The sequence below is a fragment of the Falco rusticolus genome, chromosome 6, assembly GCF_015220075.1.
Source record: "Falco rusticolus isolate bFalRus1 chromosome 6, bFalRus1.pri, whole genome shotgun sequence".
NCBI classification, from domain to species: Eukaryota; Metazoa; Chordata; class Aves; order Falconiformes; family Falconidae; genus Falco; species Falco rusticolus.
This window is the reverse complement of record NC_051192.1, coordinates 12424407-12448235: the sequence shown is the minus strand read 5'-3', so window position 1 is coordinate 12448235 and position 23829 is coordinate 12424407. Positions and strand designations below refer to the sequence as shown.

The 23829-nt window shown below is 44.6% G+C and overlaps 2 protein-coding genes and 1 long non-coding RNA gene across 5 annotated transcripts in view; 2 read left to right on the top strand and 1 right to left on the bottom strand.

Moving 5' to 3' along the window:
• Positions 1-18061, bottom strand: part of EVA1A (eva-1 homolog A, regulator of programmed cell death) — a 224378-nt gene extending 206317 nt beyond the window's left edge. Inside the window, exons 1-2 of one of the 2 annotated variants that reach the window (XM_037393043.1) lie at positions 17876-18061; positions 10620-10689 (exon numbers count right to left, since the gene is read on the bottom strand). The gene's annotated coding sequence lies outside the window, so the exon portion shown is untranslated. The remainder of the gene's footprint in view (positions 1-10619; positions 10690-17875) is intronic. The other variant, XM_037393044.1, reaches the window with a different exon arrangement.
• Positions 18062-18192: 131 nt separating this feature from the next.
• On the top strand, positions 18193-23452 carry MRPL19 (mitochondrial ribosomal protein L19). The gene is given in 7 exon segments (XM_037391503.1): positions 18193-18303; positions 18582-18693; positions 20409-20527; positions 21057-21191; positions 22002-22183; positions 22953-23042; positions 23044-23452. Coding segments are annotated over 7 exon segments (822 nt in total). The 5' UTR covers positions 18193-18245; the 3' UTR covers positions 23170-23452.
• On the top strand, positions 18700-20171 carry LOC119149798. 2 transcript variants are annotated; one of them, XR_005104868.1, is made up of 2 exons: positions 18700-19560; positions 19680-20171. It is a non-coding gene; the product is annotated as an uncharacterized LOC119149798 (long non-coding RNA). The 2 variants fall into 2 exon arrangements; XR_005104867.1 differs by having other exon boundaries at positions 19640-20171.
• Positions 23453-23829: the final 377 nt, after the last annotated feature.

Genomic DNA, 23829 nt, shown 5'->3' with positions numbered 1-23829 from the left:
GAAAGTTATTGAGGAGAATTGGAGCACAGCATCATAATTACATAAGCCTAATTCCCTGCAGGTATGCAGCTGGAAATTAAATGGTCACCTTGGCTGGCAGTGGGCAGAGTAGAATTCAACATGTGTCTGCATGACTAACTTCAGAGACAGGAACCCCATGGCTGGAGCTAGAGACACCACACAGGAAACGAGCAATACCTGTTGACTAAGTTTTTGACAGCTTTCAATGCCTGCATTTTAAGTTAGTACCAATGACTAATTTTGGCCCCATTTTCATTAACCTAGTCCCCCTAAGGAGCAAGCTCTATGCACTGCACATGGATCACTGCCTCCCAGAGCCTATGCAGAGGAGCCGTGGCACAGCTTCCTCTCGCAGGGCAAGGATATTACTTTCTCTTGGACACCCACCACAGACAGAAAAGGGCTAAAACAAAGGTGAAGTTTTATCAGCCAGCAGGGATTTCAGAGAGTTCATTGCTAGGACTGAGATTAGATTAAGGGTTTATAGTTAAAGCACAGAGATTCAAAAGACCAGCCTCTTACCTCACACCTCATCACAGCCTTCAAGTGTCACCTTGAACATAAGGGCTATGCGACACATCAAGACACTAGGTCCTAAGCCTTCAAACAGTCTTGAGCACAAGAACTGATCACAGAATGAGATTAGATCAAGAGCCCATACTACAAGCAGCCACAGAGAAAAAGTCCAGGCCTTCTTAAGAAGTGGCTGCAAAGTGCCTGATAACTCCACTCTCTCCCCAAGGACCCACTTCCTACCCCCAACACCCTCCCGCAAACATCAATGTTTAAAGAACTATTAAAGAAGACAACTTCAAAACTCTTCACATAGTTCAAATACTTCACTTAAAAGGAATTTTAATTCTTACATCTCAGATTGCACAAGTCCCCAGCAGGACACGCACTCATCATGTTCACATTGTGGTGTTTGAGCTGTTCAAACAGGAGGGATGGAGTCACAGTGTGAGACCATGTGCTCAGAGGCCTGGGAGCAGAGATGACAGAGATCCCCACCAGCTCTACCTGTGCTTTCCCATGACTGCCTCAGCTCACCACACCTCTGGGCACTCCCTCAGGGTGCCTTGCCATAACCTATGTAAGAAAGACATCTTCCTGCAGCCAAGAGACACACACCTTGAAGACCCAGCCAGTGGGAGAATATTGGGAGCAGTGAGTAGGACATGGGTGGGTTTGCAATTCTTGGTAAGTCTTTTGGCCAGTCCTAATGCATAGGGGCAGTGTGAGAGTAAGATCAGTGCTCTTTGTGATCTACTTAGAGCTTACGACTGACCATCCCTAAGCTGTTTCTTTTCAGGACTGGATCTATGCACTCTGGCCCACCACGAAAAGGCTGTGACCTATCACTAACAGCAGCACCTCCCTGGTAGTGCTGAGCTGAACCAAGCTGAGAAGCCAGTAAAGCTTTGTTGCTGAACAAGGTCTACGGGACTGAGTTAAAAAAAAAACATTCTTCTCCAAAGAGCATCTGCTGCTCTCTCTGGACGGTACTGGTATTTGGAACTTGGAAAAGCCCTTACATCGCAATGAGCTGTGTCATCTCCCTGCAGCATGCGGGCAGCAGTCGAACTCCTGCAGAAACCTCTATAGGACCCAGCAAGCCTTGCATTCCTCAGCAGCAATAAGCAATACAAATCCATTCATCTCCCTGGGATGCAGACAATTTATGTTTTTGATCCACCACTGCTACATGGGATATCATATGGTAAAGCTTTGGTTTCCCCAGAGACTTTCACTTGCTCAATTCCAGCCACATTGGGAAGAACCTAGAACACTCTGTAGCACAGAAAATTTAAGTAGCCAGAAAACATTACGGTCAAATTATGATAACAGGCTAGTCCCTTTCATTCCTCATGCCAGCTGACAATTCATATATAGGGGTAACAGTAACAAACCACGTGCTCCATAAGTTATCTGGGCCATTGTGCCTTCACTCACACATGGTACCCTCAGGCATTGGAGGGAGAGGAATGGGGTCTTTGCAAAATGCATTGGGGGAACATAAGGTGTGATCTGGGCAATGCTGTGCCTTTTCCTACCCCCTTTCACCTTGTGGCTACCCAGCTCCATAACTTACAAAACCATATCTGAGCTGCTACACACTGGGTACAACCCTTTCCTGTGGCAAACCATGTTTCCTGTGCTGCAAGGTACGGTCAGTCCAACAAGACTGGGGACATTTGCCAAGCTGCTATCAGGAAACATAGCTTGGATCTGGCAGAAGATTTCAACAATTGTGGAAACTCATGGGAGATTGTGCTGTTGGGATTACAGACCCTGCTTCAGAGTACAGCCTCACCATGCATGCACACAGGGTTTTAAACTACTCCTCCCAAAGTATAACAGTACAGTTGGATGTTGCAGGAAACATGATTTTGTTATCAGCAACCTTATCCATTTTTCAAAACAACAGCATCTCCCCCCCCGGCCCATCTCCCGCCAGCATCACCAAAGCCTGTTGAATTTGCTTCCATTGCTCTGGCTGTATTGTATACCCACACTGTAAAATACCCTTGCTCTGTGACGCTTTCGTACATTTTAATGCTTAGCAATTTAGCCTGGCTGGGACAACCTTTATATTTCAGAGGGACTAGAACTTGTCCCATTGCAGCTTTAGCTCCTGTTGTGCCTGCTCCGTGCACCCCCTTCTTCATTAACTTGTTTGCAAGGAGGAGCATAGAGAAAGCTCAATGCCAAGAAAGTGATAAAAACACACCAGAAACACGGAAATGCCTCAGTCCTTCCCATTCAGAGGCAGACCTGCCTTGAATGGCAGCCCCCAGGACTGATCTGCCTCCAAAGGAGACTGAATCACAAGCAAGTCAGCCCCCTTCAATTTACATTAAGACTTCAAGATAGTGTGTATATTCTCCCCCCTCCCCCCCAGGCTCCTCCTTTCTAACACAAATCTCACAGCACGCAGACACACGCACTCCCAGGAGTGAGCAGCAGTGTTGTGGTGTGTTGAAACCCAAGTCTAGTGAGACTCAGCTCTTGCAAATGACACTTTTAACTATAATTAGCAGCTCTTATCCACTACAAGAGTTTTGCAACACACACCTAAAGAATATGCCAGACTAGTTCTTCACACTAAGACCCAAAATTAGAATCAATACCCCAAAAGCAAAATGACCCTCACTAGGCATTCCTGAGCAAACTAATCAACCCTGCTCAACTGTAAAATGAGATCTATATTTTCTCTGATCCACATGCACATCCACAAAGGACAGAAGCAGCAAGGTAATTTTACAGTGACTGATGCAGCTGTACATAGTTATAAAATTTACATGGGACTCCATACCTTCAAAGTATTCTCTATTTACTGGCTATGCACAATTCAAAATATTTTTCCATTCAGATTATTTAGAAATGAGAAATTTCTTCTCCCGGCTTAAGTAAGCATAGGCTCAGAATATAATTTATTCTGTGCATGTAACATCTCCTTTATCTCAGCTTGGGGCTTTTACAATGATCGGAAGCTGTACATTAAGAGGAGGGGAACCTGGCCCACTACAAAATAATTGGGTCTTGCTATGTTAGCTTTAATTTATATCCTAGACCTCCCCAGTCTGCTAATCTAGCTCTTTTCACTCCTCAGAGAAACAGCACAAAACCTGCTACAAACTTAAATGAGTTAACACTATTCCCTTCCTTGTTCCCAAAGTTACTCGAACTCTGCTGAAATAGTTTTACTAAGGGTTATTGAGAAAGGCTTTTAACAAACTCAAAATCCTCTTACAGAAGATGCTTTTAATCGGCTTATTTTTAAAAGATTAAAATTACTCCCGACATAACTACCCTAGATCTGCTCACATCCACTTTCCGAGCTGCTCTGAGCCCTGTAAGAAGAGCTCCGATCCATAGGCAGCCGTCCAGCACACAAGGGATCAGCGCTTCTCCCCTACCTGAGAAGTCTGCAGAAGTCTTAGCAAAGTTGCTGAAAGCTGTCAAGCACATGAGTCCTATGAGGAAGGTGGAGGTGGGAGACACATCTGGCCAGCACATCCTTAAGTATCCTCACAGCTTTTCTACTTCCAGAGAAAAGGAAAGTGCTTTCTGTCCCAGTCCAGTACTCCTCATTGCCCGGAGAACAATGTTAGTCCCATTGCTTGGAAGGATCACAGCCAGCAGCGGGAAGGGAAAAGCGCTCAGCACACACACACACACACACACACACACACATCCCTGGGAGTGAATGAATCCCGGCTGAGGGAGGCTGACGAATGAGACAGACCTACCTGAGCCTTGGCGGAGGTCCCAGGGTCCTAAAAGCCACCGCTTCGCCCAAATTTGCTGCAGACAATGACTGTGCAGCTGTCCAGCAGTGCCACTGCAAGCTGTTAGGGGGGAGAGTCGGGGCGGGGGGGTGTGTGTGTGCCGGGGGGCTGGTTTGGAGAAGCCCCGTTGCTGTTAATTTAGATACCCAGGGATCTTGTCTCTCTGGTGCAGACAGACGGACAGAAGGATGGGCAGTATTTTCAAAGGAGTCTGAATTCAGAAACAAAGTGCCTGAATTCACACAGATTTTTGGAGTGATGCGTGTTTGTAGCTGCTGCTGACATTACTGTGAGCAGTGGTGTCCTGCCAGGCTGGTGACAGGAGAATCCTTCAGCTGTGTCCACTGTTGAGAGTGATCCTACAACGGAAGAGACTTTGCACAGGCCCAGGAATCAACCCCTCCTGGATCTCCCTGCAGGGCTGGGACTGGTGTCAGCCCACATATCCAAAATCCTCTTTCCTTTCGACAGCAGCCAGCTATGCCAGGCTCCCTGTATCCCACTGGACCCCTCTCCCCTCCATCAAACTCAACAGAGGATTTTCATGCAGATCCTAACCTGTGGCGTTCAGACCCAGGAGACCTGTCCCTTCCATAGCAATTACTTTAACCTGCAACTAGCATGGCCTTAGCTGCTTACTCAAGCACTACTCACCCTACAGAGTTAAAGGAAGGTTTCAGCTCACCTGGAAGTACATCCAGTACTTGATCCCGCCTGATCTTCATCCATACTCTGGCAGCATCAAGTCATCCATGCTAACTTGGAAGAGCTGAGCTGAGTGCTGGGACACAGAGGTGGATTGGAGTGGCAGACCCTGTTCTCCCTGGGTACAGGAAGGAGATCCTGAGCTTCAGCCATCAGTGTTAGCTGCAGCTCAGGCACAGGTTTGCAGACAAATAATGGACATAACCAACATATCTAGGCTAGAGCAGAGGCTGAGTGTCAGTGTGGGAAAGCGGGGGATAGTTTTCACAGGCAAAGCCAACACTGGCCATTTAGCAGCCTGTGTATACACCTATACAAACCTATGGAGCAGCTCTGTGTGGGGCTGCTAGGGAAGGCGAGATGTAGCCAGGCATGTGTACAGCTCCTGAACAAAGCTGCAGATTCTATCCAGCAAAAATAACCTCCGTGGGAACATCCAAGGAAAACCAAAGCTGGCTTTTACTCCTCTGTCTTGTTCATCCACATGGAATGAAGTGAAACTTCCCAAAAACATTCACCTTAGACTGAAAACAAGTATAAGAGACTTCAGCCCAAAGGGAGTAGGTTTTTTTTCAGAGCTGAGAGTGCTTATAGAGTTTCTAATGCTGAAATGTCTAACAATGTTTCAGCTGTTCTCAGATGAAAATCAGACTGGCTGTCAGGTTATATGTGAAAGATATTTTCAAGAGTGCTGCCATGAACACCACAGTCATTGTTTCCACCAGAAATCTGTCCTGGGACAATCTGTGTGCTAGAAGCCAACCTCAAGGACAGCTGTAAGTCCCGCAGCCCTGTTGGCTTTCTGTCCATACTGCCATTTGCTCAATCTCCTGCCAGCCACGCTGAGGATGAGGGTAGCATGGGAAATCTTGAATCTGAGCAAAAATCCTGTCCATGACCCATTCACCCAGACCATGTGAACAAGAGGCTGGTCTGGCCTGAATTGCATCTAAGCACCCCTCCTTCCCACAAACAGCTCTTCACACACTGAGGATCTACAGTGAAGGTACAGATGAGTCTCCTCTCAAGGACAGTGGTGGCTCTGGGTAGACCTCACAGCACAGACATACCCTGAGGTCCACCAGGCTCTGTACAATCCAGTCCCAGTCCCTCCCTGCAGACAATCCGGCCACCTTTACTTTTTGCAGATGGCTGATTAAGCAAGATCAAAGACTAGGAGCTTCTATGGGCTGCCTTACTCTTCATTTCACCTGAGACTTTAATTCACATGTCAGACCTCTCTGACCCATACTTTCCAGCTTTGACTTAAGTTTTAAAGAGAAAAGATCAGGACGTTTGGCTCCTAGCATCTATATATAAATCTTGTCTCACTTATTTCTGCAACCCTTGCCAAGGGGAAGATTCACCACTATCGCCTTAAAGGCAAGAGATAACCATACCCATTACCAGATTAGCAATCAAAGATCCTTATCAGCAGGACAAAGAAACAATAGGGTCCCTGGAAATTTATCAGTGCTCTGGAAAAGGGAAGCACTATTTGCTGAAAAGAGCCCACCCTGTTAGCAGGTGTTGATTTTACTGATTAAAGGGTAATTAGGTTTGGCTGACTCAGTATATGAGGAAGGAAAAATATCTGGTGACAAAGAGTTTAAGGCTAAACATGGGAAGTGTGCTTGAGCAGCCCTTTAGGTCATTGCTAATAAAGTCAAAGAAGAGGGGAAGAAGTTTACATCAGTGTAATGTGAAGGTTTTGTATTTAAGCAAGTTTGTAAAGATGCCTTCCAAAAGGAAAGCAGCTCTTGATGAGGAAAAAATAAAATATATATACAAAGGGATATAGATAGATAGATAGATAGATAGATAGATAGATCTGTCTTTGGGAAACAGACAATTCAGTTAAAGCCCATCTCCATAATGCCCTTATTCCTTAGGGCATGTGGGAACATCAGCTGTGTGTTTCAAACGGAAAGAGGCCACCTGTCCCAACTGCAGCACAGACAAAGGATGGCCTCTCTCCATGAGCAGTCTCATGGGGTAAACATGAATCAAGAGGACACCAATATGGCCTTTTGTTTTTCGGAGTAACAGCCCTTGAAATCCAGCCATGCTTTAAATATGTCTCCTGGGGACAGGTAATAATGCAGATGATGATACTTGTCCCCAAAGCCACCCAGAAGCAGGAATAGGCCAGTTCTGAGGCAGTTCAGCAATACATCTTAGCTTGGAGGAATGATTATTTGGTTTATTTCTCTCACAGAGTAACTATGGAGAATGAGTACTTTTTTTTTTACATACATCATTTGGGTGTACTTAAAAACGCTTTGTCCTTCTGGAAGACACAGAGCCTTGTGTCTGAGCTGGACTTTAATACTTTCCTGCTCATGGCAAAAAGCACATGGGGTCTATATGTCCAGCTTAAGAAGTGAAGAAGTCCATAGCACCTGGTTACATACACAGAGCCTAGGCCTGAGGTCAGCACCCCTCAGCTTCCCCTGCAGAAACCAGTGCTGTAGCCACTCAGCACCAAGACACACAAACCAGTCCCACCTCCTGGGGTACTTCTCCAGTCACAGCTAAACCATAAGTTAGGCACTTGAATCCCAACCTGGCTTTAGTCCAGGATGCTTGAGAACTGTACCTCAGTTATCCTTTTTGACTATGATACTTAAGTGCGCTGTTCTTTCTCCTCCCATACTCCTGTCTCTTGCAGAGCCTATCCTTCTGCTATACATAAACCCATAATGTCTGAAACACGCATGCAAATTCCCAGAGTTCTTTAAAAGCAGTTAAGTGCAACTGTAACTGGAGAAACTGAGGCACTGATAAGTGAAGCAATTTGTCATCCAGTTTTGTCACCCAACATCACCCAGTTTATAAATGGTAATCAGGAATGGACTCAGTTAGATTGATTCCCAGTTTCATGTGTATTTGCTGATCTCGATTCATTCTAGGGCTGATTTTTGGTAATGCTTTCCTGTTTTTCACTAACCCTGCACCACTGCCCTCTACCTTGCTGACTAAACCATCAACAGCTTGAAGAAGGGCTGCTCAGTAAAAAAGCCAGACCAGGATTAGCTTTCAGCTAGAGAACCATATGTAGGGTTGAAGCCATGTTTGTTTATACAGTCACAAGCAGGTTTATTTGTACAAATGTGCTAGGACTAGCCTTGCTTGCTGAACCCTAGTAATATTACTTCTTCCCATTTTTTCCATAAGGTCTCAAAGCACTCCCCAAAAGACCACTGTTGCATTCTGCCATTTCACACATGGGTGAAGTACAGTCATATGTTTGAGGTCACTACTTTTTCAAGGTCAGCCAGGGGAAACTGTCATATATAGGAAAATGTAAACACTTTCAGTCTTTACGTCTGGTTAGGGCTCTTTCCACTTGGCCACATTGCCTCCTTGTAAATGAATATAAGATAATAACAAGAGAGACAGGGAACTATTGGAGAGGGGCCAGCGGAAGGCTACAAAGATGATGTGCGGACTGGAGCATCTCCCTGATGAGGAAAGGCTGAGAGACCTGGGGCTGTTTAGCCTGGAGAAAAGAAGACTGAGAGGGGACCTTCTCAGTGTCTACCAGTATCTTAAGGGCAAGTGTCAAGAGGACAGGGCCAGGCTCTTTAGGGTTCAGAAAGCAAGGCTAGTCCTAGCACATTTGTACAAATAAACCTGCTTGTGACTGTATAAACAAATGGCTTCAACCCTACATATGGTTCTCTAGCTGAAAGCTAATCCTGGTCTGGCTTTTCTACTGAGCAGCCCTTCTTCAAGCTGTTGATGGTTTAGTCAGCAAGGTAGAGGGCAGTGGTGCAGGGTTAGTGAAAAACAGGAAAGCATTACCAAAAATCAGCCCTAGAATGAATCGAGATCACCAAATACCTAGAATGAATCCAGGTGCTCAGCAACAGGACAAGGGGCAACGGGCACAGACTGAAGCACAGGCAGTTCCACCTGAATGTGAGGAAGAACTTCTTTCCTCTGAGGGTGACAGAGCTCTGGAACAGGTTGCCCAGAGAAGCTGTGGAGTCTCCTTCTCTGGAGACGTTCAAAACCTGCCTGGATGCAACTCTGTGCAACCAGCTCTCAGTGAACCTGCTTTAGCAGGGGGTTGGACTAGATGATCTCCAGAGGTCCCTTCCAACCCCGACCATTCTGTGACTCTGTGATTCTGTGACAAAGTATCTGTGCATTTTTACCTACAGAAATATATCTAAACTGTGTGGACAGAGCTTCAAATATAAAATAGCAAAGCTTCCCAGCATAGTACAGCTCTTTGTTCTTCTTTTTTTTCCCCTAATCTTTCCCCTTAGAGTGTCTTACAGAAACAGATGGGGTTACTCATGGAAGTAAGTGCTGTTTGCTTTCATCAATTTGAAGGCACAGGACTTCACATAATGTAGTTTTGCAATACAACACCAAGCATCTCACAAGTAAAATCTTCCCCTGCGTTCATATTCAATGTTAAACAACAGCTGTGCAGAATATTCAAACTGATAAGCCTTTGAAGTTTTCACATTTTGCATCATTCAATCACACCAGTTTACAAAACAAATACAAACCTGGGGGACTTTGCTCCATACTGGGACAGGTTTGGAGTGGGAGTGTTGCTTTAACATAATTACATGTAGAGCAAAGGACCTAATTGATGCACTTACCCCACTAAAACATTGGGAAATGTACAGAGTAATGCAAAATCCTCCAATGTGCAAAAATGTCAAAAATAAAATATCTAGAGACTACAAAGTGACCTGCAACAAAGCAGAAAACTTTCTCCTTGTGTCTGCACCAAGTAATTGATGTTGAAACCTCTCTCAGCTAGCATCCTCCTCAGTATAGTGATGCCATGTTCTATGTAAGAGGATACTGTACAGTCTGGTGCTTTATCTGGGGATATCTGACTGGATTTAGTTGGCGCCTTGTGTACAGGATGTTCTTGGATTAATCACTGTACTAGAACTCCAGGGATATGGAATCATCTTCATCTTTGTACTCCCCTGTGAGTCCCATAAGGATTTCAAGAGACAAGAATTTCAAGGTTCAAAGTTCCTCAGCTGTGAATTGGATCCTTCCTTTTCCCTGTGTTTCATCTGTCCTGCCTGTTTGGATGTTGTTCCCTGAGATTTTTTGCTATGTGGGCATACAGCACCCAGCTGAGACCCTGAAGTTCACCAAGACCTTCAGGACATGCACTGTCTTTTATCTGTAAGATGAAACGCTTTTCCCACTTGACCTGACTCATTAGTCCTCTTCTAACAGTATTCCTGGGAAGATTTCTCCATCAATTGGGTGACAGTACGTACTGGCTTTCTTTTGCGACTGCTATCTTTCCTTTAGTATACTCTGTAGCTCTCTAAGAGTGCTTGTTAGATAAGAGGATGAATTTTACACCTGCAGATACCTACCTCTGACCTAGATGGTCTTTGCTTTGAAGACCAGAGACATCCCAGATTGTTCAATGTGAGCAGGGGTATGTTTTTTCTATTATCTCACCTATGGTAACCAAGGGAGAATTGTCTCTATCCTGCTGCTGTGTAGGTGAGAGAGTCACTTCAGGCTACAGACTCCTTTTAATCTTGATCTCCACTGTGTCCCTTTTGTTTCCCGTTATACTACCAACCCTCACAGATAACTTACATTGTTGTTCATTTCCACAGGAACCAGAACTCTTGCTCTGATTTACTCATCTGGAAGTTCTCTGCTTGTCCTGTGGAAGAAACATGCCATGATGCAATTTGATACAAACCAGGAATAATCTCAATATTCAACCTTAAAATGATACTTAAAATGATACTACCGGCACCTATCCCAAACCTCACTAGTACTGTGGACTCCACCTTGAGGGCATGCAAGCGCAATAGCTGAAGAACAACAAAAGAGACCTTCAGCACTCCCCCAGATCCTCCTGTCCCTCATGGACACACATCCTCTACACACAATCACACCCCATCCTTATAGCAACTACTGTTATAACTCACATTAGACACTTAGGTTGGGAAAGCCATTTTCATTGCCAAAGATCTTCCTTCCCAAAAACTACATTTTCAAGTATAGCCATGAAGCCTTTGCATAACATCCATGTCTATAGTAATAAGCGGAACCAAGCAAGGGTGTGGACACAGGCACTGCAACCCATCTGGTTACAGCTACCTGTTGGACTAGTCCTTGGCACACTTTTGACATAGGCCACCTGGCATCCAGACAATTCCTGAGCATGGCTTGGGAGTTGGCAGGGACTTGGGCCACTCCCAACAGGTAGGAAGGAATCCTGCTTTGGAGCTTCATAGCTGGAACATGGCCAGATGGTGTGTGCTAAAAGACTCACCAGTGTTTCAGAAGTTCTTAATAGTCATGGCGAAGACACAGTGGCATGGGCTAAGAACCAAATAAATAACCTTGGACCCACAGGGCAGACTGGCACTGTCTGCCAGTGTTACAGCATCTTCTCCATCTTGTTACCTAGGCATGCCTGATTGGAGCTGCCCAGGAATGACAGTGCCTCCTGCAGTCCTACCTCCAGACTCCAGCACAGCTACAGCCCAGGCTGCTACCCGCCATGCTCCCATCGATTTACAGCGGTTAGCAGGATAGACCGTTCCTACAGGGGCATCCAGTATAAACTGCGCTCAAGTTTGAACTGGTGAAGTCAATGAAAAAATCTTATTGGCTCCCCAGGTTCAGGGCCAGGACTATCTTCTCCTGTGACAGTGAACCAACAACACATCTCTCTAAGTCCCTCCCATCCTCATGTCTCTGATCATGGATGGATTTGAACAATTCTAGATTACAGAAAACCAATTTCACTGAAGCTTAATACTTGCTCATGTTCTCTATATTAAAGGACAGGTCTAACAGAAGGCAGAGCTGAAGAACATGTGAGGAACATATAGCAAGCAAATCTCCAGCATAACACGGACAGATCAGCTTTCGCCTCAGGCTTATCTTTGCCTAGGGGCACAGGGTATTTCCCTCATTTTTGTACAGACAGAAAATCACACAAAAAAAGTCTGGCTCACAGATCACAAACTGGTAAGAAATCAAAGGGAATCATAGGAAATGCCTTTCTGCTGAATGGGTAAAATTAATCCCAAGTGTAAATTCACTGGCCTCAGTGCAAATTCAACAATGGAATAGGTCTGCCATTTGCATGAAGAACAGGTTTATATTCTCCTTTCACATGTGCTTAAAAATAAATTTTCTTCTGCTTTTTTTACTCTTTTCTGTTTGAAAGGACTATTTCAGGAGTAACTGTATGCTTCCACATGCATTTAAGTACTCAGGACAACAATATTGTCAGTTATTAGTTTTACAGTCTCAAGAGACTACCCAGTGACACAGTCCAGGTGTGCTGGGCATTGCAGACAGTGCTGGATTATCCAATCTAAAACAGCCTAAGGAACTTCCAAAGACACTGAAGTTCAAACCATTCAAACCTTTGCACTCTGTAGCCACAATACTAGCATCAGGGAACTCCAGTTAACTTGTTTCTAGGGTAAGAGACACTTCCCACTGAAGAAAGCTCATACTGAAATTTTACTGCATTCGTTGTCTCTGGGCACCTGGCTCAAAGACACATCGCTAATACCTAATGCAGTGACGTTACTTACTGGGCCATATACAAAGAAAGCAGAGGAAGGAAGGAGACTATACAGTAGCTTACAAGAGATTTGCAAATGTCTGCGTTCACCAGGCTAGGCACTGTCTGAACTGAAAGCACTGTTATGTGCAGAGCTGTGTGTGTATGCTAATCATTAGCTTAGGGATTGCAAGCAATGGGAATCTGCATCAGCCTCGTATAAAAGGTGGCATTTCTATACAAAAGTAACTTGCCTCAGAAACACCTCAGCTGAGGTAAAAAGGGACTAGAGCCCACTCAGCTTTCAAGCCCTTCTGGATTTTTGCTGGACCAGTACTTTGCGATAGATTGACAAGCCAGCATCACCCTCCCAGTCTTCCCCTGCCTGTCACTCTGGTGCTTGTTCTCTACCTTGTTCTGCAGTAATCCCCTGGCTGCTATTTCATGCACAGCCCTTCCCTAGTCATTCCCAACCTGAGATGCTGTTGCCCATGGAGTATCTTTCATATTTATTACTACATTGCTGAAAATTTCTTGCTTCACTTGCCAACGCCATCTTGGGCATACACAACTAGCCAGATCACCTTCTCCTTTTTTGCAGTGACAGGTAAAATAGTTTATTTTCAGCTCACTGAATCTACCGCAACACAGCACACCAACTAGCCTCCATATAGTCCTCCCGCTGCAAAAACTACCTTCTGACATTAAAGGAAAAGCAGCTGTGTTCATTAAAAAGAGTCCCAGTCCTAAGTGCTGATTTGAGGCAGTTTGGTTTTCACCAAAAGAAGATTGCCACAAATAATATTATGAATACCTAGGAGACATGAGGGCTTCTTCAGCTGGTTTAGGAAGCAAGTGTCCATAGCGGCTGCTGCTTCTGTGGAGGAGGTGGCAGAGACGCAAAGCTTGTGAAGGCTGGTTCTCAGGTGAAAGCCCTGCTGTGAAGCCAGGGGAAGCTAAGTGAGACATAAAATGAAGCAGTACTTTCTGTCTCCCACCTATCTTCATGCAATAATAAGGCACGCAGTTGAACCAGTGCAGTGGAAATTAATGTTATGATTTCTAAAGGGGTTTTGCAAAACAAAGGATATTGGATCACATTTTCTCCTCAGTTTTGTCACTGTTCACACAGTAATGAAGAGCAGAAGTTGGCTTGCTTTGTTTAAAATAGTAAGAAACTGTGACTCCGAGCAATTTGGTCATAAATTTTTGTCTTCTTTTTTCTCTTGCATGAGCAGGTTGTGATAGTAGGTATAATTTACTATGACAAACCACCTAGCATTAATGCATTAATCAAGAAAAAGAAATGGTCCCCCTTTGAAATCTCCTGCCCACCTAGAGAGAGTAATGGGGTTACAAATGGAGAAAGAACAAATATTGACTCTATGAAATGTAAAGGTACCTGGGAGTTCACTCATCAGTCTTTAGGTTACACTTGCCTTCCAGGATGAATGGGATTTCGTTCATAATCCATTTTGATTTATTTTTTAAAAAAATCATCTCAGGGAAAAGGATACAGACATTCAACTCAGTGCTTTCTGTAAGTTTTCAAGATGTTCCAGACTGTTTCTAAAGGACAGTACCTCTGATTTCTGGAATGAGGTAGATGCCCCCAATCCAAGAGTTGTCTTTCAGTTTGACACAAGTACTGAAGGAGCTGCCTAGATTGGATAATGAGTTGTTTGTTTCATGATGTTTCTATATGGCTTTCAGTAAGATGGCTCCAGAGACTCACCCTCCATCACTTACAGAAACTTAGGGACACAGACACCCCTTGGCATCTGGACCCATACAGGACTCAAGAGGACCCAAGTATTTACTGCTTAAGGGAAGAGCCTCTGGCACCAATTACTGAACTTATCGTGCCTTGTCACACATTCTTCATACCCCTCCCAACTCATATCTCACTCATATAACCTCTGAGGCAACGCTATACCTGTCTTCTCAACATACTGTTGGAGTCCATATTAGATTATTTTCAACATTCGGTTCCACATTAGATTCAATTCCTCTTAAAAATGTGTTACAGAGTCAGAAAATTAGGAAAAATGAGTGTTTTGTGAATGCTGAGATAAGCCAGTGTTGCTGTCCCTCAGGCATCCCATAGGAAACTCAATATGGAGTGGGGACACAACCAAGACCAAAACCCCAAGAGAATCCTGCAAAGCCCATCACATCTTAAATTCTCAGTGATCTGAACGCACCACAGAGCCCAAGAGGAAATTAAAGACACTTCTGACTCTGAACATAGGGCCAGTATCCACTAAGGCACTGGCAAAGCTGCCCACAGACCAGTTCATATTTCATGCATCACCTGCACCCCGACAGAAATTGTTGGCACCTGCTTCTTTTCTTCTCCCATAAAGGTTAAACAATACCAATTGATCCTTCAGGGCTGGAATGTAACAAAGGGAAAAGGAAACGGGAGAAAATAGACATGCATGAGCACGCTGGTGATGTGCCATGGAAGCCATGCCCATTGCCAGAGGCCTTCCAGGAGCCTTGGGCTCAGGGCAGCAGATGCGATCACTGCTCCAGCAAGCGCACGCAGAGGGAGAACATGCGGTTGGTCTGGCAGGGTTAGCCGCGCGTGGCTCCCACAGGATGTATGCTCCAAAACAACCTGGGGCTGTTTTGACAGAAAGAGCTGAAGATTTTCCAGCCCATCGATTCTCCATGCTCAGGGTTAGGACGCTGTGTCTGAAGAACAGTTCTCCCGCTCCTCTTTGCTTGGTAAAGGTAAAGTAAAGGTAAAACATGTAATTGTGGATGCTTGATGGCCACCTTAACAAACAGCTGTGCAGGCCAGAAGGGGCTGCCACCTTAGGTTATTTTAAGCAACGTTCTGGGATGTCTCCAATTATTAAGTTTCAGCAAGGTCAACTCACCTCAAGCTAACCAACAACCCATGTCTCATTACAGGGAAGCTTCCAGAAAGACTAGAGCTGCCATCATGTTCTTTAAATATTTCAATCCAATCCACTACACTCAAACCTTTCCAGAGAAACTTATACAGCTGGTTTAATACCAGGGATAAAGAGGACATGGAGGAACCCAGGCTGTGCCCATGCTGACATGGTTTTGCACAAAAGCCTGGAAGATTCAGATACTCCGCAGCCTGGCACCTGCGTGGCTATGTGCTCCCACTGGAGCTCTGTCTGGGCAGCTGCAGCTGACACGGATGCAGAGCTTAAAGAAGTCATAGTTTTCTGTCTAGTGGATACCGTTGCTCCCTGGTCAGGCTAGCAGGGCCTCAGCACCCTTCCTGCACACCCTTCTGTACAAACTGCAGCACCAGGCCCTGTTTGGCTGCCCTAATGGCAGTGCTTCTGGCTGCTTGCCCTCTTTAAGGGCTTCCTTTATGGGGGAGGGGGGCAGGGCACTTGGCTACATTGCTCCTAGCCCTGCCTAGCTCTCCTCAGGTGCCGAGAGGCATGAGCTGGGTGTTGCTGGTACAGCTCTCAGCTCCCATGAGGTTCCTCTGGTCTGGGAAACCCCCCTGTGCACCATGCTGGAGCGCTCTGCTGCTGATCATGCCAGCACTCAAGACCAAGTTCCTTGTATTTCAAACTCAAGAAAGCTGTCCCTAAAAAGAGAACATGGGGTCCCAAGAACAGGGGGTCAACCATGAGTAAGAAGCTCACACAGTACAACTGATGAACCTAAGGAAACAGCTGTCTACAAGTCAACCTTGATAATCTCCTGTACTTGTGCTCTATAAAAATGGATGGCTGGGGCATACCTGGCCAGCTTAGCCAAGCAAATCAACAGTGCCTTGATGCTGGGATGCCTCAACAAGCCACACAGGAGCTAGACACAAGGTGCAGGGGTGCTGGGCCTTGTAGGGCACCTCAAGTGAAGTGAGGTCCACTTACAGTAACTTGGGAAGCCCTGACCTCAATGCAGTTCTAGCCTGTCAAGATGGTCTTGTTAGGCTGCAATCAACAGTGGTCAACGAAGGAGTTAGAAATATCTCCTTTACACTGAAGCATCCAATTCTCTCCTTTAAAGACAGTCATAAGCCACAAGTCTGCATTTTTCCAAGGTGTAACCCACACATCTCCTTATAGCTGTTTTGGGATTGCTTCAATCAGCATTAAGTTATTAGAATTACCCCTATATGCTCCATTCCTCATACCCCCACAACCCATGCTGAGATATATTCTTCTGTCCTTTTAATAGTGCTTAGGTAATGACAAGAACTTTAAAAAAAAAAAAAATCTCGAGAAGGAATCTTTGCCTCAAGTGGTGTGTTTAATGTTGGTCGAGGGCTTTTTTGTATTTTAAGGATCAGAGTGCCCTCCTCTGTCCATCTGCGTCCTGATTACTAACTCCTGTGTTAGATCAGATTATCAAGAAATACTGCAACTTGTCTTCTGCACACCCTATCATCTTCTAAAGCACAGTTAAGAAATCAAACAGTCACAAAGTAGAAAATAATTCTTGTTAATGTGGGGGCTTAGGTGGGCTACAAAGTCAGCTGCCACCAATAAAAGGGGCTGAGGGAACATCAGAGGCAACATGATTGATCAAAGTAGTTGATGAGGTCAGGCATATTTTGAAGTCAACCTTTGCAAAGTTTAAACAGTGGAATGTTATTTACAGGGCCCCACTTTGCATTTAAACTTCACTTTTCTCGTGCCTGTGTATCTGCTAATTGAATCCAGACTGCTACCGATACCTGAGGAAATCTGACTGAAACAAGCATACTAGAAGTAACACCAATGTATATAATACTTTCTAATCTAAACTAATCATGGTTAAAACACTGGGACTGCAAGTTATCTGATTATGGATAGAGTGTACAATGGCCCAGAAAAAAATTATTAGGTGAGCCTTTCTATCATGGAAACAGACAGGAGCGTGTTTCTAGAAACCACAAAACCACTTTCATCAGCGAAGGCAGCAGTAATAAACGGTGGTGGATTCCCCTGATGTCCCAAGGAGCTACCACAAGCATGCCTGCACCATATTCTCCACACCACTACTGAGCCCAGTGCCACACTGGAAGCTCCAGCATTGCAACCCACAGCACCTGGACCCTCTCCCCTTCCACATCTGCTGGATGGCCAGGGGTGCTCCCGGGTCCTTCTCCCCACCCCAAATCTCCTTCATAGCCAGGGGTGCTCCCGGGTCCTTCTCCCCACCCCAAATCTCCTTCATAGCCAGGGGTGCTCCCGGGTCCTCCTTTTGGGTCCTTCTCCCCCACCCCAAATCTCCTTGAGTGCGAGAGGTGAAAGGAGCCATTTTGCTTCCTCCCCACCCTTGAGGGGGCACTTGGCGCCAGCACCAGCTGCCTGCTCTTGCTGCCACCTACCATACTGTGAGGAGGCAGCCGCGGCCCTCAGCCATTCGGGGTGCCGTTCGGGGTCCCACTTGGGGTGCCATTCAGGGTGCCACTTGGGGCAGGGGCCCAGCCCCATGGCAGGCACCAGCCATGGCCCCACAGACCCCCCAGCACGACAGGCCTCAGGATCAACAGTGCTGCCCCACAGCCAGGCCGTGCTGCGGGAAAACCCGCAGGCGCCGAGGCGGGCCCAGCCCCGCGCCCGGCGCCCCCTGCAGGCACGGCTGGGCAGCACCGCCAGCCGCAGCTCCGCTTCGCGCTCGGGGTAGTTTGGCCCGCCGCGCCCGCCATAGCGGCGCTGCGCGCAGGCGCCGGCAGCCCGGAAGCGGCCGCAGTCGCCATGGCAGCCGCCTGCGGGAGGCTGGTGCCGCGCAGTGCCGCGGCGGGCCTGCCTGCCAGTGAGGACCGCCCGAGCCCCTTGTGTCCCCCCCGCCCGGTGCCCCCCGACCGCCCGAGCCCCTTGTCCCTCCCACCCGGTGCCCCCTCTGGCCCTTGGCCTGCCCCTGCCCCTCAGCGCCCCGCGGCGTGTGTGCCCGGAGAGCGGGGGCGGCAGGCCCGGAGCCTGCTCTGCGGCATCGCGGTCTCGAACGGTGCAGCTTTTGGGGGCGGTTCAGCTTGAAAACAGTTGGGTTTGTTTGGTTTTTTAATATTTAATATTTTTTCTCTTTTTTTACAGGGTGTTTTTCTTTCTCGGGGTATCGAAGTAACAGCGATGGAAAGCCAGCAAAATTTCAGCCGCCTCCAAAGCCCATCATTATTGACAAGCAGAAGCAGAGAGTGGAGAGGAGGTAGGGTGGGCTGGTGCTTGTTGTGGGTTTGTGCAGGGCTGCCATCATGTGGGTAATTTTTGTGGGCACCTCCTTAACTCTCCAAGGCTTTATTACAGAAAAAGCATTTGCGAAGTTCTAGCAAAGACCATTTATGTTGAAATATGTTTAAAACACCTTAAAATAACTGTGTTCTGGAGTTCCTGAAAGTGGTGAAACTTGAGAAAAAATGTATAGCAGCAAACACCCTTGCAAATTTGGGGTTAATGTGTGAGGTTCTCTCTGTTGAAGGTGTACACCTCTTCAGCATGCCACAAGGTGCCTTTGCCTTAGATCTTAAGATCAGCTGTGAGTCTATACACTGCTCCTGTTTGTGAAATGGAGCTAATGTCAGCAGTGATAGCCATGAGACATCTCTCATTCAGAGTATTTTGGTTGTCACCTCAACCTGTTTGAGTGGCTCTAAATGATTCAGTGGTTAAAACTGCAGTGCTGTGTTCAGAAGCAGAGTGATAGTACTGTTATTTTTCATGCTCACACCCCCCAAAAAACCCATAACATGGAGGCAGCCTAGGAATGGGGAAAGTATTAAAAATCAGACTATAAAAATTTCCATTCTGTCTTCAGATCCGTTAATGGAAATATCTTTCAAGATTTGAAGAGTCAGTGTGGCTTTTCTAAGAAATGCAGTGTGATGTGGCAGCTGGGCAGAACAGGGAACTACATTTAAATTACATTTTATTCTCCTGAGATTGTGCAACTTTGAAGATCATGAATAGGCTTGATGTTGTTTATTGTGTACGTGGCTGCCTGTGGGTAGCAGCACCAACCAGAACCTCTGTGCTGCCCTGTGCCCCCCTCACCCACAGCCCCCATAAGGTTTGTAAGGTGCGTTTGCATTTGTCCTTTTCTGCATTGGGCACTTCTCTCCTGGCCAGATCCAGGACTTTTAAGCTACTTCTTTAAGAGATTTTTTTAAGATACATCTGTGAATTAAATGCATCCAGCTTCATCCTCAAGCTCTGAGGCCAAGAGATATTACCATCCAACCCAGAGTGACCACATCCAAATGGTCTGTTGGGAACGGTCCTCAGCTCAGACCAGTGCTGCCCCAGGAAGTAAGTGTGCCTTCAACTCAGCAGTCAGATAACTGAGTTCCAGGACATGACGAAATTTCTTGGCATGGTTTAATTTATTGGAGCAGAAAATAGTTTCAAGAGTCCCTTTAAGCTTTTCTTACACAAAAGAACATTTATCTGGTGTCTCTTGTAGAATCAGTTTGTAAAAACTGATAATAGATTGTGCCATATCTGTTATTATGAAGTCATCAAATAGTAAGTGTTCCATCACATGCATTACAATTAAACCATGAAATAACCTGTTCCTAAGCTGTGACAGCAGTAACTGCACTGTTCTCTTTCAGTCAGCTCCTCTGAGAACATTTGTTACTGTTTTTGCAAAAAAAGAAATTCCAACTGTTTAAAAGAAAAAAAAAAAAAAGAAAAGAAAAACAACAAAAAAACCCAAACCCATGAACAAAACCCCACAAAAAAAGGTCTAGATAAAACAAAAAAAAAAACATTGGTAACCTCATGGACTGCAGTTCATGTCTCTGAAAAGGTAACTGGTATTGGTGGTTGTGGTGGTAATTTTTAGGCCAAATACTTGGACTTCTCTAGTTCTTTTTATGCCAATATTTTTGTTTTATACTTACTAAAGTTTGGATTTTCTTATAGGTTCCTGAGCCCTGAATTTATACCTCCCAGAGGGAGAACGGATCCTCTTAAATACTATATAGAAAGAAAGGATATGATACAGAGAAGAAAAGTCTTCAGCATCCCAGAGTTCTATGTTGGTCAGTAACAGCATTAAAATTTCCATAATTTTGTCACTGTTTTACATTGGGTGGAGTGGTAGAAAGTGTGGTCAGATGTAGAAGAGCATCACAGTGTCAGGTGTGTTAGATCAACTAGTGTGTGTTTCTATACATTCTACCTCATATTTTAATTTCATATTTACATTCATTTTCCATCAAAATTATAATACTAATGTGTTTCTTAAGTTTTTTTCAATCCTGGCGCTTTAGCATATGGTTCACCAATAAGGCTCAAGAAAGGAAAATATTATTTGTATTCAGTTTGGATAGTGAAGAGTGAAAAATAAAGATGAAGGTCTGAAGGTGAAGAAGCTTTATAGTTAATCTGCAGAATCACTCAAATATATATTAATTCAGGGCATGTTAGAAGTTTATTCTCTTTCTGATGGTTCTCGTGGAAAATTAAATATTTTCAAAATGTACCTAAATGCATGCACTTTGACTCTCCTACCACATTTTGGTACATATTTACTTGAACGGTCTATTTAGTTTAAGGTTTTTTTGGCAGGCAGCATACTTGCTGTTACTACTGCAGATCCATATGCCAGTGGCAAAGTCAACCGGTTTGTGGGCATCTGCATTCAGAGAGGAGGAAAAGGACTTGGCGCTACCTTTGTCCTTCGAAATGTTATAGAAGACCAAGGTGGGTTTTTAACTGTGGTAATTATGAAAAAAAATGTTGAAATTATATGTGAAGGGATATCTGGAGTAGAAATTCAGTCTGTGGAGAGGATGACAATAGACTAAAGTGAAATCGTGAATCTGCCTGCTAGGAAATACTGCAAGTTTAAAACTTTGCGTGGAGGTGCTGATGTGCTATATATTTGAAGGCATGGAACAGCTTAGTATTTCGTCTGTATACTCTGTGATTTTTAGATCTGTATTCTGATGAGACCGAATGCCATCCAGTATGGTGCTTATACTGAGCCTGGGCCACTTACTGCTGTGTAAATACTAGCCCAGTTTGAGGGCTGTGTGTTTGCATGAACTGGGGAGAGAGGCATGAACTCTTCAGCTAGCAGCTGATGAGCAGAGTTTTATAGTAGGTTCATATTCTGGTTTATGACAAAATGGGGGGGGCGATGCAAGTATGAAAGGGGTGGGTGTTTCTTTATATACGTTACGCATGCAATGAGATAGGTGGTAAGAGCCCTTATAATCAAAAGGGAGTGAAGTTTAAAACCCAGGCTTATCTTAAATTCAAGCCATTCAATGTCTCTTAATCCATTCTGTTATCAAAGACTTGACTTACAAAATAAATCTGCATTTGCCTGTGCAGATATAATGCACATGTATGATTGATCGCAGGTGCACACAGCACTGTATATTGTAGTTCTCTTACAAGTAAAAAGCAGTTCTTGAATAATACAGAAATGTATAACACTGAAGAAATACTAATTTGGTGTTAGAATTTCTAATGAATTTGGATCATTAAACCAGACTTTTCTCTAAGGTGTTGAAATACGTTATGAACTATACAGTCCTCGAATCCAAGCGATTGAGGTTCTGAAGCTGGAAAAGAGACTGGATGACAACCTGCTGTACCTGCGAGATGCCCTCCCTGAATACAGTACTTTCGACATGAATATGAAACCTGTGTCTCATTTAGAGCATGAAGAAATTCCTGTAAACAAGGTAAGAGCTGTATGTTTCAGAAGGAAAGCAGAGTATCATTCAGGTAACTTTCATCTCTGACTTATCCTGGAAGGCTGTTAAACAGCTCTTTGCTACACTAGTTACCAGTGACAAAAGCATACAGAATAAGGCAAGGCTTTAATGCCATCTCTCTAGTGAAAGAATGTTGAGAATGTCAACACCTACCACTCTCAGTAGTTAATTCTGAAGACATGCAAGGAGCAGTGGCCTCCATGTGCCTCTGTATAACCTTGTGAACAGAGGAAAGCTTTTCTCAGAGAGATATTAATGTGGTTACATATTGGGAGTAGTAGGTGTCAGGAAAGAAGGTAAGGTTGGAGGAGTCTGCTAAAATCTGCATCTCCGAGAAGATCCAGAAACCAGCAGATGCTGTCAAAGAGTGTTATCTAGTAACTGAAGTGACTTAGAGCAATCATTCCTCCTCTGGTATGCTACTTTTTCCTTAAAAAGTAACAGTAGAACTACAAAAGATCAGTTAACAACACATAAAGTGAAAAGGACAGTATAATAAATGAAGACAGTGTTGCTTAAAAAGTTCTGTGAGATACTACGGCAACAGTGATGTGGACTCAAAAAAATTCTTTTCTCCCAACAGTGTAAAGTGGTAGTTCCTTCAAACGCTGACAGATTGGTCAGTTTTCTGTTACTTCTGTTAGAGCAGCAGTTGTCTCACCTTTTGCTAAACTCACAATCAAAGTTCTGATTTCTTAATACCTTTTAATTTATTTTTTTGAATCTTTCACCCTAGCTGCAGGTACGAATGAAACCTAAACCATGGTCAAAACGGTGGGAAAGACCAAAATACAATGTAAAAGGAATAAAGTTTGAGCTACCTGAAAAAAAAAATGCAAGAAGCACAGAAGTGGAGCCAGCCATGGCTAGAGTTTGATATGCTGCGAGAATATGATACTTCAAAAATAGAGGAAAAAATTTGGAGAGAAGTGAGTGAAGAACTTAAAAAATGATGGGTTTTGTAGTCTAGGAATTACTGAGAAAATTAATTACTTTGAATTTACTGTATGGATTATCAGTTGTCAAGTTTTATAAAATATTACTAGCATATTATAAGCAAAATGAAGTCAACTATTCCATAAAATTTTGAAGTGTACAGACTTTTGTGTTTGAACTACTGCTTCCTGAAAACAGCCACTCCTTTTTCTGAGTGTAATGCTATGTTCACCCCTTCTCCAGAAATGAGAAGCCTTTTAATACTGCAATTAAAAAGAGGGGGTTGTATCACCCAGTCAAGTTAGTTGTGTTGTCAAATCATGTGAATGAGTGTAAGGTTCGTGGCAATGTACTCAAAAGTGTCAGAGTAGGATCTCAATACTGGGACAGCTGGTTTCACAACACTTGCTTCTGCTATGGAAATACAGTTTTAACTGCCCTCCTATGCTTACAAGTCATTTCAAGTAATCTTTCTTCCAGAAAGATCTACAGAGCTAAAGTGTGAGACAACATCTGTTCCATTTTCATAATGCCATGAGACTGGGTGCTTCAGGGGAGACCTTTAACTGGGATGACACAAAGAACAGGAGAAAAGCACTGAGATCACAAGCTTGGGGTGATTGCTGATCATTTTTGCTGGCATTCTAAGAGGAAAAGCAACAGGAGTTTGCCATTAC